The sequence below is a fragment of the Protopterus annectens genome, chromosome 3.part1, assembly GCF_019279795.1.
Source record: "Protopterus annectens isolate FY-2018-M chromosome 3.part1, PAN1.0, whole genome shotgun sequence".
Lineage (NCBI taxonomy): Eukaryota > Metazoa > Chordata > Ceratodontiformes > Protopteridae > Protopterus > Protopterus annectens.
In genome coordinates, this window is record NC_056732.1 from 42,076,897 (window position 1) to 42,100,685 (window position 23,789).

The 23,789-nt window shown below is 42.1% G+C and overlaps 1 protein-coding gene across 1 annotated transcript in view; it reads left to right on the plus strand.

Annotated features, from left to right (window-relative positions):
• Positions 1-23,789, plus strand: part of NDUFV2 (NADH:ubiquinone oxidoreductase core subunit V2) — a 311,308-nt gene that overhangs the window by 187,243 nt on the left and 100,276 nt on the right. The window contains exon 6 of the mRNA XM_044066534.1: positions 14,461-14,570. Within this exon, the coding sequence (XP_043922469.1) occupies positions 14,461-14,570 (110 nt within the window). The remainder of the gene's footprint in view (positions 1-14,460; positions 14,571-23,789) is intronic.

The following is a 23,789-nucleotide window of genomic DNA, read 5'->3' on the forward strand; positions in this document are numbered from 1 at the left end:
TTTTGGTGATGGTTAGTCGTGGAGTACCTGCACCTTGATATTGGCATTTTTCGTTTGGGGACATAGCAGGTACCTTACCCTGAGAGATCTCTGTTTATTTATCATTTTCCTCTTTAATATGTTTAATTTCTGATTTAAATCACCCCCTATATAAATTGGGCTGAGTTAATATACTAAAAAAGAAAGAACTATCACTCCCTTCATGTTCTTGATTGAAATGTTCCCCTACTGGAGTCCTAACATTTCCATTACGTATCACCCAAATGTTCCAAAATTCTAACTTTCACCACCCTCTTTGTTTCTCCAGTATACCATTTTGTCTTCCTGCATCCACACCTCACAGTATATACCACTCCACATGAATTACACATAAATCTTCCTATAGATACAATTTGTATCCCTTAATATTACTACCAGAAATATTCTTCACCTTACTTACATACCTTACGTCAACCGCAAGCAAAAGAGCCAATCTTATGGCATATTGTATAATGGTGTGTTCAACAATATTTTTAAATTTAAATATCTCTTGTATGAAAATTTTACTAACCCTAGAAATAATTCCCCCACCATCTCATCTAAACAAACAATGTGCCAGTTTTCCATAATTAACTTCCTCATTGTTTCAGAAAATTTGGATATAAAATATAAATTCCTACCAGAATATGCATGCTTAAGATTTCTTGTGGCACATGGTTCTTTCTTATTATAAATCACATGTGCTCTTTCCCTCTTTCAGAGGTGCACCTTAAAGCCCTATCTAAAATTTCTTCGGTGTACCCTCTCTTGGCTAATCTTTTCTTGCCATCTAACAAAAATTTTTCTTCTGCATGGACTGTCTGAAGTGTTACGTGCAATACGCTGAAATTCACTCAAAGGCAATGAGTTTATAAGGTGGGGGGGTGCATGCTCTCAGTATACAGTTTATAAGGTGGGGGGGGTGCATGCTGTCAGTATACAGTTTATAAGGTGGGGGGTGCATGCTCTCAGTATACAGTTTATAAGGTGGGGGGTGCATGCTCTCAGTATACAGTTTATAAAGTGGGGGGTGCATGCTCTCAGTATACAGTTTATAAGGTGGGGGGGTGCATGCTCTCAGTATACAGTTTATAAGGTGGCGGGGTGCATGCTGTCAGTATACAGTTTATAAGGAGGGGGGTGCATGCTCTCAGTATAACAGTTTATAAGGTGGGGGTGCATGCTCTCAGTATACAGTTTATAAGGTGGCGGGTGCATGCTCTCAGTATACAGTTTATAAGGTGGGGGTGCATGCTCTCAGTATACAGTTTATAAGGTGGGGTGCATGCTCTCAGTATACAGTTTATAAGGTGGGGGGTGCATGCTGTCAGTATACAGTTTATAAGGTGGGGGGTGCATGCTCTCAGTATACAGTTTATAAGGGGGGGGGTGCATGCTCTCAGTATACAGTTTATAAGGTGGGGGTGCATGCTCTCAGTATACAGTTTATAAGGGGGGTGCATGCTCTCAGTATACAGTTTATAAGGTTGGGGGTGCATGCTCTCAGTATACAGTTTATAAAGTGGGGGGGTGCATGCTCTCAGTGTACAGTTTATAAGGTGGGGGGTGCATGCTCTCAGTGTACAGTTTATAAGGTGGGGGGTGCATGCTCTCAGTATACAGTTTATAAAGTGGGGGGTGCATGCTCTCAGTATACAGTTTATAAGGTGGGGGGTGCATGCTCTCCGTATACAGTTTATAAAGTGGGGGGTGCATGCTGTCAGTATACAGTTTATAAGGTGGGGGGTGCATGCTCTCAGTATACAGTTTATAAGGTGGGGGGTGCATGCTCTCAGTATACAGTTTATAAAGTGGGGGGTGCATGCTCTCAGTATACAGTTTATAAGGTGGGGGGGTGCATGCTCTCAGTATACAGTTTATAAGGTGGCGGGGTGCATGCTCTCAGTATACAGTTTATAAGGAGGGGGGTGCATGCTCTCAGTATAACAGTTTATAAGGTGGGGGGTGCATGCTCTGTGTAACAGTTTATAAGGTGGGGGGTGCATGCTCTCAGTATACAGTTTATAAGGTGGGGGGGTGCATGCTGTCAGTATACAGTTTATAAGGTGGGGGGTGCATGCTCTCAGTATACAGTTTATAAGGTGGGGGGTGCATGCTCTCAGTATACAGTTTATAAAGTGGGGGGTGCATGCTCTCAGTATACAGTTTATAAGGTAGGGGGGTGCATGCTCTCAGTATACAGTTTATAAGGTGGCGGGGTGCATGCTCTCAGTATACAGTTTATAAGGAGGGGGGTGCATGCTCTCAGTATAACAGTTTATAAGGTGGGGGGTGCATGCTCTCAGTATACAGTTTATAAGGTGGGGTGCATTTTCTCAGTATACAGTTTATAAGGTGGGGGGTGCATGCTCTCAGTATACAGTTTATAAGGTGGGGGGTGCATGCTCTCAGTATACAGTTTATAAGGAGGGGTGCATGCTCTCAGTATACAGTTTATAAGGAGGGGTGCATGCTCTCATTATACAGTTTATAAGGTGGGGGGTGCATGCTCTCAGTATACAGTTTATAAGGTGGGGGTGCATGCTCTCAGTATACAGTTTATAAGGTGGGGGGTGCATGCTCTCTGTATACAGTTTATAAAGTGGGGGGGGTGCATGCTCTCAGTATACAGTTTATAAAGTGGGGGGGTGCATACTCTCAGTATACAGTTTATAAGGTGGGGGGTACATGCTCTCAGTATACAAAAAATTATTGATTACAGTGGGTTTCCTAAATGGCTTATGTTGAACATTAAATGCCTCATCCTCATAAAACTCCACGTCCAAGAATTGTATCGTGGAATTACCCTCTGTCACAGTAAATTTCAAGCCATGAACATTTTTATTCAGATCTACAAAAAACTTTCTAAACTCAGAAGGTTCACCCACTCAGAAGAAGTCATACTTGTTGATGAAAGCGCTTAGCAATATTGTTTTATTATTTTATATTCATTAAATATTACTGTGGGCTCGCAACCTTGGTGCTCCTTTTTATTATATAAACACCACCAAGTCAAAAGAGCACATAACATATTGAATCTTACTCTAATTCACACACCTAGACTACACCTTTACCTCCTTCTCGATGGTGACATTCATCCCAGTCCTGGCCCTTCCATTTATAGACCTGCTAACCCATATAAACAGTCTCCCTCTTCCTTTCACACCCCTACTACGCCTCCTAACTTCCTCTTTATATCTCATTTAAACATGCGAAGTTTCAATAATAAAGTGACTCACCTTCATGCCCTACTTGGATGTACATGACTTTGACATTCTTTGCCTATCCGAAACATGGTTAAAACCAACAACCCAAGACTATGAAATCACCCTTCCTGGGTACAGTATTTTAAGAGTGGATCGCCTTAACAGGAAGGGCGTGGGTGTAGCCTTATTATACAAAGCAGGCCTCCAAGTTACACCACTTGATACTCAACCACCTTCTGATAGCAGTACTGAAATTATTATCACTAAGCTACAACTAAACATTGGTAAGTCCATCTACATTATATGCTCATATCTTCCTCCAGGTAATAACTTAGCTGGCTATCCACTAACTACCCACAAGAAACCATTCTCCTAGGCGACTTTAATATAGACTGGAATACCTGTAATTCCAATAATCCATCCAACCACATAAACCTATATGGCTTCTCCCAAACTATCACTTCACCTACTCGTATTCATAAACCTACCAGCAAAGAAACCACCATAGATTGGATCCTTATAAATACTCTATCCACAACATATATGACTAGTATCCTACCAGCTGACGTTAGTGATCACTCTCTAACTTGTATAATTCGACATAAGAGTAATATTACCAGTCCCTCAACTTTTAGAACTACTCGTTGCAATAAACATTTTAACCCAGAACACTTCCAGCATGAACTGAGTGCATGCGACTGGTCACCCTTAAAACACCTCCAACTAGATGAAGCAGTGGGGTACTTATGAACTGAGTGCATGCGACTGGTCACCCTTAAAACACCTCCCACTGGATGAAGCAGTGGGGTACTTATGAACTGAGTGTATGCGACTGGTCACCCTTAAAACACCTCGCACTAGGTGAAGCAGTGGCATTAATACTTCGACTCAAAGTTCCTTGAATTCTTGGGCTTCCACGCCCCTTTTCGTACTCTTAGGAACAGTACCAAAACTGCTCCTTGGCTTACGAAGGAAACTAAGCAAAAGATTCTAAGAAACAAATTATGGGCCAAATGGCGCACCTCTAAAACCCCATCAGATCATCTAAAATTTAAATAGCTTATAAACTCAATTAAAGCATCAGTACTACTGGACAAAAAAACTTCTTCTTTCAACTTCAACATTCCAATCAACAAATTCCACAAAATTTCTGGTCAGGTATCAATAGACTCCTACATCCAGGCAACTCTAAAACACCCACCCCTTCTGGAATTACCAACGACACTCCCAAACTAATTACTGATTCCTTCAATAACTTCCTCACTGAAGCTATCCAGTCACTTGCTTAACTCTCTTACCTCCTGTATCCTTTAATCTTTTTTCATCCTTAAATAACTCACCACCCACTTTCCAACTACAACCTGTGCCTACATCCCTTATCTGTACTCTCCTTCAAACACTTAAACCCTCTACCCCCTCTGCTGACCTCTTACCTGCTAAGTATATTCAAATAGCAGCTAACGTTGTTGCTTACCCTGTCTCTATCCTAATTAATAGAACCATCATTGAAGGCGTCATCCCATCCATCTGGAAAGTCTCTCATATAATTCCCCTACACAAAGGTGGCAACTCAGTAGAGCTTTCTAAGTACCGTCCAGTTGCCCTACTCTCTCCCATAGCTAAAATCGTGGAAAAATGCATCCATCGGCAACTGCTAGACCACCTCCTCTAAAATAACCTTTTAGCTAGCTCTCAACATGGCTTTCGACCTTTCCATAGCACCACTACAGCCCCCCTATCATTTTCTGACCACATTAACATAAACCGTAACAATAACACCCTGCCCTCTGCTATCTTTATAGATCTTTCAAAAGCATTCGATATGGTTAACCATCACTTACTACTGAATATAGTTAAGTCCCTTTCACTTGATGATCAAGCACTACAGTGGTTCAAGTCCTACTTAGATAACAGGCAACAGGCAGTGCTCTGGGACAACACTCTATCTTCCCATCTTCCTGTCTCCCTTGGTGTACCCCAAGGTTCTTTTCTGGGCCCTGTTCTATTCTCTATCTTTATAAACAATCTATCCACTAGTATCCCACATGCTATATCTATTCAATATGCAGATGACTTCACTTTAATCTCCTCAGCTACTGGGCCATCCGAACTGCAGTCCCTCACCCAGAATGTCTTTGAGCTTGTTGAGGAATGGTTTTTACAGCGTTGCCTCCTCTCTAACCCCAAAAAGACTAAACTACTGCTGTTTACTCCCACACTCAAGTCCACCCCACTTCACTTCACTATTAAATCTAAAAATGGTACAGTTATATCCCCTGACACTACCACTAAACTCTTAGGAGTAGCAATTGACCACAACCTTAACTATGATACTCATATTAACACCACAATAAAATCAGTTAACCGACAACTAGGCTCCCTCTATAGAATTAAACCCTTCCTTACTCCCATAGCTAGAACTACCTCATCTCAACACTGTTTTATGTCTCCCCTATATATACAAATCTATCTAAAAGCAACCTCAACAAGCTGGCAATCTCCTACAACAACATTGCCAGATTTGCTACCGGCTCCCCTGTAAGATCCCACCACTGCCAAAATCTGAATCAACTGAGTAGGCCGGAACCGTAAAACCAAATTCTACTTCACCAACTATTACCCATAAAACCCTTTATCATCCAAGCAACACACCAATTCTCACAAGTCTAATCTGCCCATATAAAACTCTTACAAACCTACACTCTGCAAACAAACTACTCATTACTACTCAAAAACCTAACAATAAAGCAGGAGAATCCCTTTTCGCTAATACTGTAAGTAAAATCTGGAACCTACTTCCTGGTGAACTTGCATCTCTTTCTTTAACTTCACTATTTAAAAAGAATCTCAAATCATACCTTACAACCCACTGACTATGTCCCTCTACTAACCCTGACTAGAGTATCTCTCACTGTTAGTCTTGGCCAACACCATTTACATCTCTCTTCCTGTCACTTTAAGGCCACTACCTTCTAAGCTGACTTATTGTACCTAGGAACAACAGAATTGGGATCTTACTATCTTATGTATAAGTTACTACTCTTCAACAAATTCTTCCAGTCCTATAACTAAGTAGTATGTTCTCCTATTCCTGCTTATTACTTTGATTTGGGTATCTACACATACTTCCAAATCCTTTTCTTTCTTCTCACAGTGAAAAACAAAAGAAAAAAATCTATCATGTATGCTAAGTTACCATGGAACACCTGTTATTGTCTTACAAGTTTCCTGTAATTTATGTTTAGTGTTCTGTTTGTGCACGTCTTTTATGTGGAGCTCATCTCCCCAGGCCTCTACTGAAAATGGACATATATCCAGCTAGACTAGCCCGGTCAACAAATGTAAAATAAAATAAGTAATAAAGTAGGTCGCTGTGCTTCTGACGGTCTCAAACAGTATTGAGCTTTATTCTGGTAGTTTGTTTATTGTTATTTACTGTACCTCTACCCTCCCAGGCTTGTTTCACCCTGGATAAATAAAGCGTCTGTTGCATGATTTGCCCTAGCCAGCTTTTTATTAAGAGTTCGTCCAACATTCTGCTCTGATCTCTTCATTCCTACAGCCTGTTACACTTTCTGTAAGGCGACTTTTCATTTTGTTTTTATTTAAGATTCCATTGACACTTGATTTATGGACAGATACGCTAGGGCCAACGCAGCTTTCATTTGTGGAGTGATGCTATCTTCCGTTCTAAAATTGTGGTAGCCACCTTCTTTTCTCCATTAGCTTATTCATACTTCCTCCGTTTAGATGTTTTATGTTTTGGATTAGTGGGGACTGAATTTTTGCTTTTGCTGTTTGTTTCCATTTATTGTGTCATGATTTTGGATAGTTGGACAAATATATTCATTAGAAATGGAAAAAGATGCAAGTTAAATAATAGCAAATCCATGTGCATGATGAATATGGATTATTTCTGATCTGTTTCCACAGCACAGGAAATTGTGCAAAAAATATTATTCTTAAGGAGCTTTTTAAGAGAAGTGTGAGAGAGAGATATGCTTCCTAGCACAAAATGACTGTCCTGAAAAGTCTCAACTCATTTAGTAGAATAGGCAGTACACAAATATCAGCATGATTATCATCCCAGGAAAACAACGCTGCACTTTATCAGGTAATTATTCTTTATTAGCACATAAATTACTACGTTGACTATAGATGGATATTGTACTGAGCAGAAGAATTGAACTGAAGACTGAATTAAGTGAGCGAGCTTGACTAATTTACACATCACGTGGTGCACTTCTCATGTAGAGAGTTCTCAGTTTGAATAATAATCTCAGAGGTTATAGCACACCTGCTCTGTTTCTGTGAGTGACTGTGTGGGTGAGGGTTGTTGAGCCTTCTGATAAGGACTGCATGGCTGGGCTTTATTTCTTTAGTAGAATCTTCATTCCTACCTGACCATGTATTCAGTGGCATAGAGGTCCTCTGCTGTAGGGCACAGACTTTTCTCTTTGGGCAGTAGGACTTTAGTGTTCTTGTTTGTGACATTTTTTGATTTTGCAGGTCTGTCTGATCTGTCTTGGGTAATTTTTTAGTTGGCACAAGAGTTGCTCCATGATCAGGGTGCAAGTTTCTACCACTCAAAACTGCAGGATCTAGTGGATGGTACAGCTGTAGTTCTAGAAGGAGAGATCCTCTTGTCCTTCATGGAACTTGTTTGCCATTTATATAGCTGTATTGGCAGATCTGAATTTCTTTTGTGGAAGGGGGGCTGATACAATCATTACTTCAAACAAGACTAATTTATGATCAGACTTCACCAGAGAGGGCTGTACACTTGTGGTGGTACTTGTGGAGGGGGGCTGGTATAATCATTACTTCAAACAAGACTAATTTATGATCAGACTTCACCAGAGAGGGCCGTACACTTGTGGTGGTACACCAATCTCCCATGTTGGTGAGTACTAGATCAAGAATGTTTAGGCCCCTTGTGAGGGTGCCAACTATCTGTTTCAAGGCATTGGCATTTACAAAGTCCCAGAACCTTTGTGCAAGCATGTTAGTACACGTATAATTTACCCAGTCAATAGACAGGTAGTTAAAGTCGCCCATAACCAGAGTGTTTGGTTGTATTTTGAGTGATTCAGGTAGATCCAAGTAGGCAGTGTGGATGTCATGGTTCATGGAAGGGGACCTGTAGCTGTTGTTTTTCAAGGATATTTTTACGTTGGGACAGGTACTGGATCCCCTTGGAATGACACCAGAAACTAAGCCAGTTCTTGAAGTCACTCATTTTTTTTTTGTCTGTATTGTGGCATCATTCCAGGTGAAGGTAGAATGCTGCTTAAGGCTAAGGACATACCCACCTGGGACTCTTATTCAGAGAGCTCAGTCATGTCTCTCTTCATGTAGTCCAGAGAGGTATTTCTCAGGTCATTCACACCAACATGGACTATGACAGAGTTATATCAGTACCTGTTGTTGAAAGACCTGAGTGCGTGTCTGATGTGGCAGAGCCTGGCACCTGACGGACGACTGTCACTTTTTACTTATCCAGTCTGGTGAATGGGATATCTGTGTGTCTCACAATGGAGTCACCTATGATCAAGGCATTGGATTTTGTGTTTTGCCTTAGTGGCTTGTTAGGTAAGACATGGCTGCATGTTTTTTTTGTGTGTACTGTGTTCAGCTGGTAGTGAGTTATGTGAAGCCTGTTTATGTTTGGGAGGTCTCTGATCTTTAGGTAGGCTTCTGGTGAGTACCTCTACATATGTGGGTTTAGGTGCAGTAGGTGAATTGTGTGAGCTGACAGCCCCCTTAGTATCTGGTATGCTGATTTGCGAGCAAGAGAGAGAGAGTATGGATTCTAGATTCTTAATACAGATGCATCTCTCACATACTGAATTTGTGTTACATAGAAATAAATGTCAGTGTATGAGGCAATTGCTACACTGCCTCAGGATGCCCATGTCAACCAGGCTGGCTGGAGAAACTGTGGGAAACTCTCCATCCAAGATACTAGGTATAGTACTGTGGTCAGTAATGGAGGGAAGACTAGGAGGACCAGAGTATGGCTGAGGGACTAGTAGAAGCTCTAAACTGTGAGAGGCTTGGAGGGTGAGACTTGTATTGGTACCTCAGAGGCTCAGCTGAGTGTCTTTCCAGGCAGCGAAGAACAAGAAACCTCCAATGGAACACGCACACTGTATGGTAATGCACAATGGTGCGCTCTGAGCAAACACGCGCATTGTATGGTAATGCACAATGGTGCACTCTGAGCAAACACACGCATTGTATGGTAATGCACAATGGTGCGCTCTGAGCAAACACGCGCATTGTATGGTAATACTGAATGGTGCGCTCTAAGCAAACATGCGCATTGTATGGGAATGCACAATGGTGCGCTCTGAGCAAACACGTGCATTTTATGGTAATGCACAATGGTGCGCTCTGAGCAAACATGTGCATTGTATGGTAATGCACAATGGTGCACTGTGAGCAAACACGAGCAGTAGACAGCAACAAAATTAAACAGATTTAAAACACTCTAACCAATGATAGTGCATGGGCCCTGGACCAACAATTGCCACTCAGGTTGGTTCTTAGCTACACTCTTCTGTCACAAGGGTGCAGGGGAGCTCCTCTTTTGTGGAGGAAAGCTGGATTAGTGCTCAGAAACTGCAAAAACAGACTGGGCCCAGCAAATCTGAACTAAGTCTATGCTACGCTCAAAAGTGCAGCTAACAGCAAAAATGCAGTAAAAAAAAAAAAAGTAGCACACAGTAAAAAAACAGTACAAGAAGTGCAGATCAAGTAAAATTGGTGCTTATTTTTGCACTAGAAAGCAGTGGATACTTTGGATAACACAGCAGAGCAGTTGCAAGTTGTTTAGCTCTGTACAGCTCTGATAAACTGATTCTGTTACATACTTTCACTAAACACTACTCTTTGGATCTGTGCTGCATTATCTGAGCTTCCTTTGGCACTTCCATGCTGTAGAATTCTGAAAGTCACTACTGAATGTTTTCCTCCCTGGCCCACTGTAGAATTCTCAAGGTCTCTTCTGAATCGTTGCCTCCCTGGCACCTCCAGCTGTTGCCTTCCTTGGGAGGTTTTATTATTGCTTGGATTCTTCACTACTGTCAGACAGAGCTGAGGGACCTTAGGGGCCTTTTTGTCGGGCATATCCAATACATGTTCATGTACCTTATCAGTGACCCTGTACATGAAGTACTGTGTTCCCTTATTCCTCCTTTTCTTGGGCATTCCTTCACCTAACTCTAGTGCTGTGTGTCCTAGCTTGACAAATGTATAATTTTATCAACGTGTTTAGTGTGTGCTAGCACATTTGTACTTATTGGTTTAGAACTATGGGGCTGTGACATTGTGTGCATTGTCCTAGACTAGCATGCTTGACATAACGGTGTGTGTGCCAGCAGAGAGCTGATGTGTGCCCCAGTTGTAGGAGGTAGGTCTTTCTGCAACATTGTGGCAAGAGGTGACTGAAAAAGGAAATCCCAACTGCTGCCTGCTGCATAAAGTCCTCTCAAAATAGATGATGTATGGTGTTTATTCACGTATGTATTGTGTTTTATCTTGGATGGAAACTGAACAGGACAGTCTGGACAGCCAATGGGATCTTCAGGGGCTACGGAATGTGAAAAGGGAAGCATGACAAAATAAGCCGAACTGTATCTAATGTATGTATGTGAGTTTGTCTCCCTAGGTCTCTGCTGGAAAGGGGTTTTACACATCCAATTCAGACTTTCCTGGTCAACAAAAGCAGTAAATAAACTCTGCCATGTTACTTATTTGTGAAGACTACACAAAGTAGGCATAGCATACAGAAGTAGGATTAAATACCTGACTGGCTATTGAGGAATTGAAACCTTTCCATTAAGATCATGGGCAGGGGAAGATTGGTGGGTCATACTGTCTTCCACTGCTAGCAGTTACTGTGTTTGCATGGCATCTTGCACTGCTTAAATTCTCAGTGCTGTAGCTTAAGATGCTGTGCAGATGACTTGTCTTTGATGAATAAAATTAAACAGTTGTCTCCAACAGTTCCTTACTCTGCAAGGAAAAATGCAGAGAGTATTAGATGTACACCTTTTATAGTATTAACTGGCAAATAATTTGGTCCTTGTGAAAGGAGAACCCTGCATATTGTCAAGTATTTCTTGTCTACTGCTGTAAAGAATACTGTTTGTCATTGCCTTGCAAGAGAACTTTACATGTATTAATTATGTTCATAGCCTAGCACCAACCTATGAACCTATCAGCCCTAGCGCTTATACAAGCCTAGTCATAACAATTCCCTGGATATTTCTTCCCACAATATTTACTTCCCTAGACCCCTGTCTAGTGACTGACGTGATCCCCAGGGTGAATTTCCTATCTTCCATCCAATCGTCAAGGTTCCTTTTGAAGAGAGCCAAGGAGGCGCTCTGCTTGACATTTATGGGCAGTCTATTCCAGAGTATGGGGAGTCTCTGGGTCAGGAACCTCTCTCTCCAGCATGTTTTGTTCATTGTGATGACAAGGTTTAGATCCCTGGAGCTTGTGGCTCTGAGGGATTGGGATTTCTTTAAGTGGAGCATGTCCAACAGCTCAGGGTTTGACATGGCCTTTTATGTTAAGCAGAGATAGCCTCTGAATAGATGATATGCCACAGAGTATAGCTGGAGTTTTTTTAGATGGCCAGCATAGTGCATCTGCTTTAGGCCTGTGATTCGTTTAGTGAGGTATTTCTGCGGGCTTTCCTGCTGTTGCAGATGTCTTGTGAGGTGCATACCAAATGGGGCATTGTACTCAATAATGGGTCTAATGAGGGATGAGTACAGTGGGACAATGACCTCCTTTTTTCTAGATGAAAAGCCCTTGGTGATTAGGTGTGCCAGATAGAAGGATTTCCTGACTGTTGTGGCGATGTGGTTATCAAAGGTGAGACCACTGTCCACCTGTGTCTCCAAGTCTGTCATCACACTTGCTGTCGGTGTTTAGTGTACTGCCACCTATGTGGTAATTCATGGGTGCATGTTTTTTTCCCAAAGGGGATAACTGTACATTTCTTGGCATTAAGCTTTAGCCCATGGCTCTGGCACCAAGCATCTGTTTCTGTAAGGACCTTTTGTAGAATATCCACATCATTTGGGGATTCAATAATGGCTCCAAGTTTGCAGTCATCTGCAAACTTTGTTAGCCAGAGTCCCTTAGTGTTGGCATGTACTTCAGAGAAGTAGATCCCAAACAAGAGCAGTCCCAGGACTGAACCCTGTGGAACTCCACTTGCTACTTTTACAGTGTGGGTTCTGTCAGTAAGCCAGTTGGCAACCCATCGAGTGACATAGCGATTTATGCCCAGCTTAGAAAGTTTATCTATGATTCCAGAGTGGGGGATGGTGTCGAAGGCCTTGGCGAGGTGGAGATAGGCTGTGTGGACCACCTTACCCTCATCCACAGCTCTGGAGACTGATTCGAAGAAGTCAATCAGGTTCAGAAGACAAGATCGGCCCTTCACGTACCCAAACTGAGTGGGGTCCAGTGTTTGAAGGTCTCCGATGTCTTTGTTTATAAGTTCCATGCCCTTGCAGATCAGGCTCATCAGACTGATGGGGCGGTAGTTCCCGGGATCCAAGATGGATCCCCCCTTGTGGAGTGGGATAACTGTAGCTGTACGCCACATAGTGGGCACGAAGCCTGAGGTGAGGCTATGATTAAACATAACACTTAGATGAGGTGCCAGTTCATTTTGTAGTAGTTCATGTAGTACACAGCCCGGGATGTCATCTTGTCCCATGGATGCTGTATTCTTAGCTTTGGAGAGTGCGGTTTCTACCTGTGTGGCCATGATTACCGGAATTTGGCAATCTTTTGGTGTTGAGATGGGCCCTTTAGAGGGTGAGAGGGGGGGTGAAGTTGGCACTAAATCGATCTGCCAGGATATTGACAATATCCTTGGGATCAGTGTATGCCATTCTGTTGTAGCTCAGAGCAGATCTGAGCATTGCCATTTAGATTCTTGACATAACTATAGAATGCCTTGTGGTTGTCTTTGGAATCTTTGGCAATTTTATTTTCATAACTAGCTTTGGAGGATTTTATGAGGGATCTCCGCTTCTTATTGAGGCTGGTAAGGGAGTTTTTTGCATTCTGGTATTTTCCTATTTTCTGCAGCAGTTTCTTCCTTCTGTTATGTAGTTTGTTTGTGGCAGGGGACCACCAGATTGGCTTCTTTTTTTTGGAGGAGAGCATCTTGGTTCTATTTGGGATGGCACGATTCATGCATAAATGGATGTGCTCGTACAGTGCCTGAGTGTAGGATTCAGCAGTCAAACTTTCAGCTCCTGTCTGCATGGGTGTCATGAAGTTTGTCACTTTTGACTTGAGTAGCATGAAGTTGGCTTTGGAGAAGTTTTTTATGGAGGTTTCCTTACCTCGGGGTGGGGGTGGGGTGGGGTGGGATGTGGATGTCAAGGGTGATTAGCTTATGGTCAGACCTGACCAATGAGGGGGTGACCACTGGTGTGGAGCATCCATCTCCCATGTTGGTAATGACCAGGTCTAGGAAATTGGAGCCCCTGGTGGGACAATGGATTAGTTGATCCAGGGCATTGGAATTTTGAATTCCAAGAACCTTTGGGAAAAGGTGTTGGTACCCGAGTAGTTTTCCCAGTTAATGGCAGGGTAGTTGAAATCGCCCAGTATTAGGGTGTTTGGTTGTATCTTAATATTTTCCAGTATGTTTAGAAAGGTGTAGTGAGAATCTTTTGATGATTTACTCCATTAACCAGGTGATCTCATTGCATCCAGGAAACTCCTTAATCAGGAAAGGCTTGTGTAAGAATGCACTTAGGAATGCTGAAGAAATGTTCCTATGAAAGAGTTTAGTAAGAAGCTGAACTCCAGACTTGAAGTGGAATTAGTTTGTGGTAGAGGTGTAGGTATGTATTCGTTTGTGTGGTACTCCCATGCCTGCATATGTCATCGTATAGTGAGAGGATGACCTTTGACATTTAATAATGTAGCCATTAGTTGATGCATTTTTCCCTTTGCCATAACATTTTCACCTTGTGTTAAAAATAACTGCATTAAAATACTGCATGGCTAGAACAGTGATAAACACATACTACAGTTATGTATACAACTACTGTCATAATTACAGCGAGATCTAAAATTGCGTTATTCTGTCGTTTAAATCAAGTGTAGATGAAACCACACAAATTAATTTTGTAGAAGCATTTTTAGTACAAGCTTAATGCAATACATTTTCTTTTTTCCCTGAATGCAGGTATACAAGTTGGAGAAACAACAAATGATAATCTCTTCACATTGACAGAAGTTGAATGTCTGGGTGCTTGTGTAAATGCTCCAATGGTGCAAATAAATGACAACTATTATGTGAGTACTTGATTTTCTACTGAAAATTCAGCAGTTGTGGAGTATCTTTAATTGTACTGCATCTGCAAAATAGAGTACAGAGAATCAAAAACTGATGAAACTATTCATATTATTAAGCAGTCCTTTCTTGACATGGTATTCTGATATACAGTTAAGACATGATTTGTTTGAATATGTCAGGTTTGTTTGATTCCAGTTGTACCACATTACAGTGTGCATAGATTTTTTCCTGTAAATCATTTTCTTAATCTTTTAACATCCAACATTAAAACTGAACAAACACCTAAACGTTACTTGCAGTACCAGAATAAATCCTTGCAAATATCAACAAAGAGTAATATCAGCTTTAACATGTACACTAGCAAAACAAGATGGCCAAAAGAGACACTTAGTTTTCCCCTCACTTTGATGTGGAACAACCTTTGGTTAATGTAGTGGATTGCAGAGGGTGCAGCCTCTTGGGGAGTGTGGTGGGATACACCTCCATAGGTAGGTACTAGGCTATCGGCCCAAGGGCCTACATAAGCCTAGCCAACAAGGTTCCCTGGCTTAGGCCACCCAAGAAAGTTATTTTCCTGTGCCACTGTCGAACAGAGCCACAGAAGTGATTCCCGGGGTGTATTTCCTATTTCCCATCCACTCAAGATTTTTCTTGAAGAGTGCTAATGAAGAACTTTGCTTGACATAGATGGCTAGCCTGTTCCACAATATGGGAATTCTCTGGGACAGGAATCTATTCTTCCAGCATGTCCTGTTTATTGTGGTGACAAGGTTTAGGTCCCTAGAGCATGTAGCTCGGAGGGATTGGGATTTCTTTAGGTGTAGCATGTCCAACAGTTCTGGGTTTGACATAGCTTTATATGTTAGGCAGAGATCATCTCGGAGTAGGCAGTATGCTACAGAATAAAGCTGGATTTTTTGAGATGGTCAGTGTAGAGCATTTGTTTGAGGCCAGTAATCCACTTTGTGAGGTACTTCTGTGGCCTTTGCAGCTGCTGCAGATGTCTTGTGAGGTACATTCCAAAATGGGTGTTGTACTCTATAATGGGTCTAGTGAGTAGAGGGGAAGGATGACCTGTTTTCCTGGATGAGAACCCTTTTATGATGAGGTGTGCCATGTAGAAGGACTTCCTGACTATTGCAATGATGTGACTATCAAAGGAGAGACTACTGTCCACCTGGGTCCCAAGGTCCCTTATCACACTTTCAGTGGTAAGTATACTACCGCCTATGTTGTAGTTCATGGGTACTGAGTTTTTACCAAAGGGGATGACACTGCATTTGTTGGCATTGAGCTTGAGGCCATGGCTCTGACACCAGGCATCTGTCTCAGCGAGGCCCTTCTGTAGGATGTCCACATCATTTGGGGACTTGACTATGGCTCCTAGTTTGCAGTCATTTGCGAACTTCATTAGCCAGAGGCCTTCTGTGTTAGCCTGTACTTCAGAGAAGTAGATACCAAACAGGAGAGGTCCCAGGACGGAACCCTGTGGTACTCCACTTGTCACAGGTTTGAAGTCAGATTTGGAGTCTGCAACTTTTACAGTGTGGATTCTGTTAGTGAGCCAGTTGGCAGCCCATCTTGTGATATAGGGATTTATACCTAGTTTAGTGAGTTTAGCTATAATTCCAGAATGAGGGATGGTGTTGAAAGCCTTGGCGAGGTCAAGATAGGCTGTGTGAACGACCTTACCCTCATCTATGGCTTTGGTGACTGCTTCAAAGAAGTCGATCGGGTTCAGGAGGCATGATCTGCCTTTCACAAACCCGAACTGGGTGGTATCCAGAGTTTGGAGGTTGCCAATGTCTTTGTTTATGAGTTCCATAATGATACGTTCCATGGCCTTGCAGACCAGGCTCGTCAGGCTAATAGGTCAATAGTTCCTGAGATCAGTGGTGGCTCCCCCTTTGTGGAGTGGGATAACTGTTGCTGTGCACCATTCAGTGGGCACAAAGCCTGATGCGAGGCTATTATTGAACATGGTGCTTAAGTGGGGAGCCAGTTCATTCTGAAGTACATGTAAAACGCAGCTTGGGATGTTGTCTGATCCCATGGATGCTGTGTTTTTGGCTTTAGAGACTGCAGCTTTTACCTGCGTAGTTGTGATTACAGGGACTCTGCATTCTTCCTGTATAGATATGGGCCCTTTAGGGGGTGAGGGGGGGGGGTAAAGTTAACACTGAACCTATCTGCCAGGATGTTGGCAATATCAGTTGGTTCTGTAATTTTCGTGCCGTTGTGCTGTAACTCCAGAGCAGATCTGGGTGTTGCCATAGAGATTCTTGACATGGCTATAGAATGCTTTGTGGTTGTCCTTAGAATTAGTGGCAATTTTGTTTTCGTAGCTAGCTTTGGAGGATCTTATAAGGGATCTCAGCTTTTTACTGAGGCTGACCAGGGAGCTCCTCCCCTCATGGTATTTTACTCTGTTTTGCAACAGTTTCTTCCTTCTGTTGTACAGTTTGTTTATGGAAGGGGACCAACAGATTGGATTCCTTTTTTTGGAGGATAGCGTCTTGGTTCTGCTTGGTATAGCATGATCCATGCATTCGTGTAAGTGCTTATAGAGTGCATTTGTGTAGGATTCAGCAGTTGTAACTGTATTGTCCATCTGCCTGGGTGTCACGAAGTTCACCACTTCTGTTTTAAGAAGCATGAAGTTGGCTTTGGAGAAATTTATTACTGTGGTTTCCTTAATGGGGGGGTAGGGGCAGGATGTGGATATCAGGGGTGATTAGCTTATGGTTGGATCGGACCAACAAGGAGTTGACTTCAGGTGCGGAACACCGGTCACTCATGTTGGTAATGACTAGTTCTAGGATATTGTTGCCCCTGGTGGGGGTGTGGATAAGTTGATCCAGGGCACTGGAGTTTATGAATTCCAGAAAGCATTGAGCTAAGGAAGTTGGTACACGAGTAGTTTTCCCAATTAATGGTGGGGTAGTTGAAGTCTCCCATTATTAAGGTGTTTGGTTGAACCGTAATATTTTCCAGTACATCAAGAAAAGAGGAGTGGGAATCCTGGGGCATGGTGGGGTATCTGTAGCAAGCTACAATTTGGATTACAGTTTTGCCCAGAGTTAGTTGCACTTGGATAATCTCGGCTGCATTATGCTGAGCAACTAGCCTGGAGGTGTGGATATCCTTAATGAATATGGACACACCTGCGCCTTTGGTGTTTTGGTCCAGGTTACATGGCCGAAAAGTGTGGTATGAGTTACAGCCTGGTAATGCAGGGGTGCTTTCTGGAGCCTTTAACCAGGTCTCGGTCACTGCACAGATATCGATGTTCTCCATTTTAAGGAGTGCCTCGCGTGAGTGCATTTTGAGATTTAGACTTCTAGCATTGAGTAGCATTACCCTCAGTTTTTGCTTGCCTGTTACGGTGGTGAATTTGTCATTTGAACCTTGCCTAAAAAGGCACTATAGGGGCAGCAAGAGCCTTAGCCAGTGTCCGGAATCCCAGGGGCAACAGGTGCAGGCCATCTGTGGCAAAGCATCGTAGTCTGTCAACCATGTCTTCCCAAGCAGACAGATACTGGATCCCCTTAGAATGACACCAGAAGCTTACCCAATTGTTGAAGTCAGTCATTTTGTCCTTGTACTGCGGTATAATTCTGGGCGATAGCAGAATGCTACTCAGGGCTAGGGTCATACCTGCCTGGGCTACAAGATCGGAGAGCTCCTCCATGTCTCTTTTCATGTAGTCCAGGGAGGTACGTCTCAGGTCATTCACACCAACATGGACAATGACAGAGTCATATTTGTACTTGTTGAGGAGTGACCTGAGTGCATGGGTTATGTTGCGGATCCTGGCACCCGACGGGCAGCTGACAATAACCTTCTCCTTGTTTAGCCTGGTGAGTGGGACATCAGTGTGCCTGACTATAGAGTCACCTATGACTAGTGTGTTGGGTACCTTGTTTTGTCTTATTGGCTGTGGTTGAGTGGCACACTGAGTCTGTGGGCTATGTGTCATTTGGGTTGTGTTGGGGGATGGAGGTTGCTTGCGTTTCTGCTTTGGAGGTGTCTGTTGCTCTGTTGCATGGACAGATTATTATTGAGATCCTCCACAAATGTTTTTGTGTTACTATATGTGGATTTTGGTGATGTAGATTTAGTGAGACTATGTGATGAGCGTGGTGTGGTGCAAATGTTTACCTTCTCCTCTTGACTGTCAAGTTCAGTCTTGGTTGGAGAGAGCTTTACCTCCAGTTTGGCTAGATAAGTACATCTCTCACAGGTTGTAGTGTTGGGTGGTAGGAGGAGAGGGTTGTCTGTGTACATGAGGCAATTTCTACATTGCCTCAAGATGTCCAGATTCATCAGATAGACAAGAGAGAACACTGGGAGCTGACCCTTGGACATGCCTGAATAAAAACTATTTTCCTCTAGATAAGTGAGGAAAGTGAGTACAAGAGCTGTTTTTCTCTAAGCAAGTGAGAAAAGTAAGTACAAAAATTGTTTTCCTGTAAGTAACGAGGAAGATTGAGTGCTATAGTAATTAGTAGCTTATTTAGTGCTTACAAGTTCTGAACAAGTGCTGAGCATGAATAAGCAAATTTAAGTGCTAAAACTAAGAATCTGTATCTGCACTAGACGAGTTACAGGACAGAAACAAGTGCAAATGCAGGCTTTCAAATCAGAAAGTTGAGAGAGATTGAAAAGATTGCCCAAACGGCCAATAACAATTTCTTGGCCAGAACCACTCCTTATGTGGTAGACAGGTTACGTAGTGCTTACCACTCCCACTGATGAGCTAGAAGGCTTCCCTCCAAAACAGAAAGGCTTGGGGGGCTCAGAAGCTTACATACAGTCCTGGATACAGCAAATCTGTATCTGGAACACTAGTTACAGGAAAGGTAGGAAGCAAGCTTAACAGTTTTCTGGAAAAAAAAATAGTAGCTAAAACAGCAGTAAAAACAATTCACATGCAGTGCAAGCTAGCACACTTGAGTATGTAGCAATATTAGACCAAACACAGTAAAATGCAATTAAATTAAAAAGGACTAAAAGGAAGTGCAGAAAGAGTTTATTAGGTAGAATGTAGTAAAGAGATGGGACTGGGGGAGTGTCCCAGATCAAATCTACAGTGGGGCGGGCAACTGCAAAAGCCACCAAATTTAAACTACAACCCAGAAATAGGGAGGGTAAGTGGGACAAATCAGTTTCAGCAGAGATCTAAGTAACAGCAGTACAAACTCTAAAACCAAAAAAATATACTCGCCTCTGTATATTTGCAGATAGATTGAGAAGCAGTCTCTCAGAACACGGGTTCCAGCAATGAAATGTATTATCATTATCACATACTTCGTATTTGGATTTCTTCTTTGGTCATCTTCTTTCAGCTACAACTGCTTGTTGGCCGCCTAATGTGATACAGGCAGTCTTCTAGAAGCATATGAGGAAGGACATGTTTCTGCATGTGAAATTTGAGAAATTTAGCAAGTTTGAAGTTGCTGTGTTCAGCCCCAAACCAAAAACGTGGGCAAATACCAGCAATCTGACTCCAAGCTTTAAAGTGAAATTGAGAGGGTTTAGACCCGGCAACCAAAACAGAGGGAGACTCATTTTGTGAAATAAAAGGCATCCTCGGACCACCTCCAAATCTGTAACTTGACTTAACAGCACAGTGTTTTTATGAAACAGGAACACAGGTGGACGATGTTATCTAAGAGTTGTCCAATGTAATAATGCTTAATGAATGTGAATAGTCAGCACTTTCAGCTGATTGACAGGTTGTTTCCCATTTGATAGTTGTAAGGTCCATTGGAGAAATCAAATTTTAATGTCATTTCTAAAAAGCAAATTAAATACGTTGGTCCAAAACAGTAGAATAAGGTTAAAACTGTGTTTGCTTTACTCTGCTGTCTCGGACTGATGTGTTTTCGTCTGCATTTGTGCTCATTACAAGTTTGAGGTTGGTTTGGTTTTTGATTTCTAAAAAGCAGGATTTCATGACTGAGAGTATATTGCATCTTTTTCCAGGGCTTGGCCTTTGCCTTTAGGAAATACCAGCTGCATTGTCGTGTATCACGTTAGAGCTACTTTATCAAACCCACCTCTACGTACTGCCTGCATTTACAGCCTTTGACTACTATTTAGATCAGTACATACAGCACCTGAAGCATTGCTTTTCAGAGCTACCTCATTCAAAGACTTGTCCTAAGATTATTATATTCCTTTAATTGTTGAATAATGTTGAAGTCCGTTGTTCCCTAGTAATTTTTTTGAAAGTTGAGTACCTTTCATATGTGACTTCAAAGAATTTCAGGTCTTTTACATTCTAGCTAGTATTAAGTACATATTGCAAAAAGAGATATTGTCCTTTGTAGGAAATTGTTCATAACAAGTAGTTTGTGACTGTGTTGTGAAATTACTGTATTCTAGGCACATCTGGTTTTATTTGAACTATAAGAATGTCAGTATAAAAGCGGTCAGTTCCTTAACACATTATCTATTTATAATTGGCTTTTGTGTATATTGCCATTTTGTTGTAAATGTATATTTTGTTTACAAGAAGCAAAAACAGATTTACAAACAAAAAAACAAGAAAAAGGCCTTATCTTCATTTTTTTCAATGGACAACATTGTAAAGACTTCAGAAGTTTTATGAACGTCTGCTGAAAAATTACTTTTCAAAGACAAAAGTGATATTGCATTGCGGTCCCATGAATAACGTGTTTGTTTAGGAAGTTTATTTTGCTGAGATAAAGCATGCTGGATGAATGCCATGAGGTGCAGATTATCTTTTGATTCTAACTGTGATAAGATGATAGTACATCAGACGTAGGAATTCTGTGATTTTGCTTCTCTCACTGCTTTCAGTCATAAACACGGCGTGACTGTCAAAAAAGGCACTATTTCATAGGAATTTTCATCTGAGTAGGTGGAGTTTGGAAAAATGATGCTAAAGGACAGAATTTTCTTTATTTCTCCCATAATTTGGTTGTTTCTGGGTTAATTCTGCAATCAGTGATAAATGTTACAGATGAAAAATTGTTTTACAGTGAATGCATTGATATTGCTACCCTTTCCTTATCATATTTTATCATTCCTATTCATGTTTCTTTCAGAAATTTGCAAATAAACATGTCTTCATGCACCAGAGATAAACCATGTTATAATATAGATAAGGATTTACGGACATCTACTTGGATTGGTAAAGGATTCTTTTGACACGTTGATCCGGTAGATGAGTGTTCTGCAGTGTCTGATGAGAAGCCATTTTCTGATGGTTTACCTCAAGAAAGATACTACAGGCTTCATGAACAGAGCTAGTAAATAAATTACGGTTTCAGCTCAACTGTTATGGCAGCTTTTTTATTGGCTCATGTGGACAAGAATTTTTTTTTTTAATTTTAAAATCTGTTTCCTATCAGTTTTAAAATAGAGAGGAGATGTGCTAAAAAGATTATCTCCGTACCTGTAATTCAGCCCTTTTACCATAGTGCTGAGGTAATTCAAGGCTAGTCTTGCACTTGTAAGGTCTGCCTCCAGAAGACATCAAGCAATGTTGGTACACAGAACATCACTGGGGGGAAGAGCACCACAGGCATGGGAACCACAGGAGTCTTCCCATCTCCCGGTTGGCTGGTAAACCTACTTTTAGCAGAGTAACGTGAGAAGAGTAGTGTCCTTGAGCTTAGGTTTGACCAGCACTCTTTCTGTGGGGACTGTAAGCCAGAAGTAAACTGGTTAATGTAATTCTTTAGATGCTGAAGTACATAAAGGATGGCCCTTAACTACTTGAGACTCCTCACAAAAAGTAAAGTTGTATACACTTACCATAAAAGTAGATGTTCGAGTATATTCACTGTTGGAGTCCTCAGACTTGGATTATCTGCCTTCAGGTAGCCCTCAGTCGGCCCGAATACCAGAGACTTAGTATTTCTGCGTCGGATGCTGTCACTCCAGGACTGACGTCAGGTGTATAAAAACAGGCAACCAATGCCTTTACATCAGTTTTTCTTGCCCCAAATGTCAGGCGCCCCCCCAAATAGGGAGCTAGATTATGGTGGGGAAAACACCACCAGTAAAAAGTAAATACCAATACCCCAGAAGGGGTTAGTAATAGTCATAGATAGGAGAGAGAGAGAAAACCAGGGTGCTGGAGGGAGGGAAACAAGGACTGCAACAGTGAATACACTCTAACATCTACATTTATGGTAAGTGTACACAACTGTACTATGTTCCATCTTGTTTCACTGTTGCAGTCATCACACTTGGATGGATTCCCAAAGCTGAAGAAGGGTGGAGACAGTCAAGAAGAGTTAGGGCTGGCTAGTATGCCTTGCAAGACTGCTGTACCAGATCCTGCCCTGGATTTGGAAAAGGTAGGCAGGTGGTAATGCTTGGTGAAGGTGTGTACAGAACTCCAGGTAGCAGCCTCCAGGATATCCCTGGTAGGGACTCCCCTGAGAAATGCTGTAGAGGTAGATGTTGCCTTAGTGGAATGCGTTCCGACTCCCTGAGGGGTTGGTTTCCCATGGTGCTTGTAGCATAAATGGATGCAGTGTGCTATCCATTTGGAAATAGTTTGTTTTGAAATGGCCTTGCCCTCTGCCCCTGTTGCTAAGCTGACTAGTAGCTGGTCAGAGTTTCTGAAGGGCTTAGTCCTATCAAGGTAGAATCTGAGCTGTCTATGCATGTCCAAGGAGTGCAGGATCCTTTCCTCTTTATTTTGAGGATTGGGGAAGAAGGTTGGCAAATGGATGGATTGATTGAGAGCCACACTGGATACCACTTTATGCATAAAGGAAGGGTTAGCCCTGAGGGAAACCCTGTCAGCATGGAAAATAATGAAGGGTTCCACAGCAATCAGTGCTTGTTAGCTGAAGTGATGGCTAGAAGCAAGGCTGTTTTCCAAGAGAGGAATTTTAACTCTGCTGATGCAGTAGGTTCAAAGGGGGGAGGTGTGAGCTTTTCCAAGGTCCCAAGCAGGGGTGGGTGCTCTCCTTGGTGGCCTTAAGATGTTTTTCCCTCTCAGGAACTGTTTGATAAGAGGGTTCAGTGTTGTAATGAGCAGAAATGGCTGAGGCATGTACCTTAATGGAGAAGGACAGGTCTTTGTGGAGTAGATCTGCGAAGTAATCCAGGATAAGAGGCAGAGAGGGCAGTGTTGTGTCCTCTCCTTTAGATTGAATCAATCAGCATAACCTTTTCCACTTATCAGCATAGGATTTTCTTGTACTGGGTCTTCTGGCTTCAAGAATGAC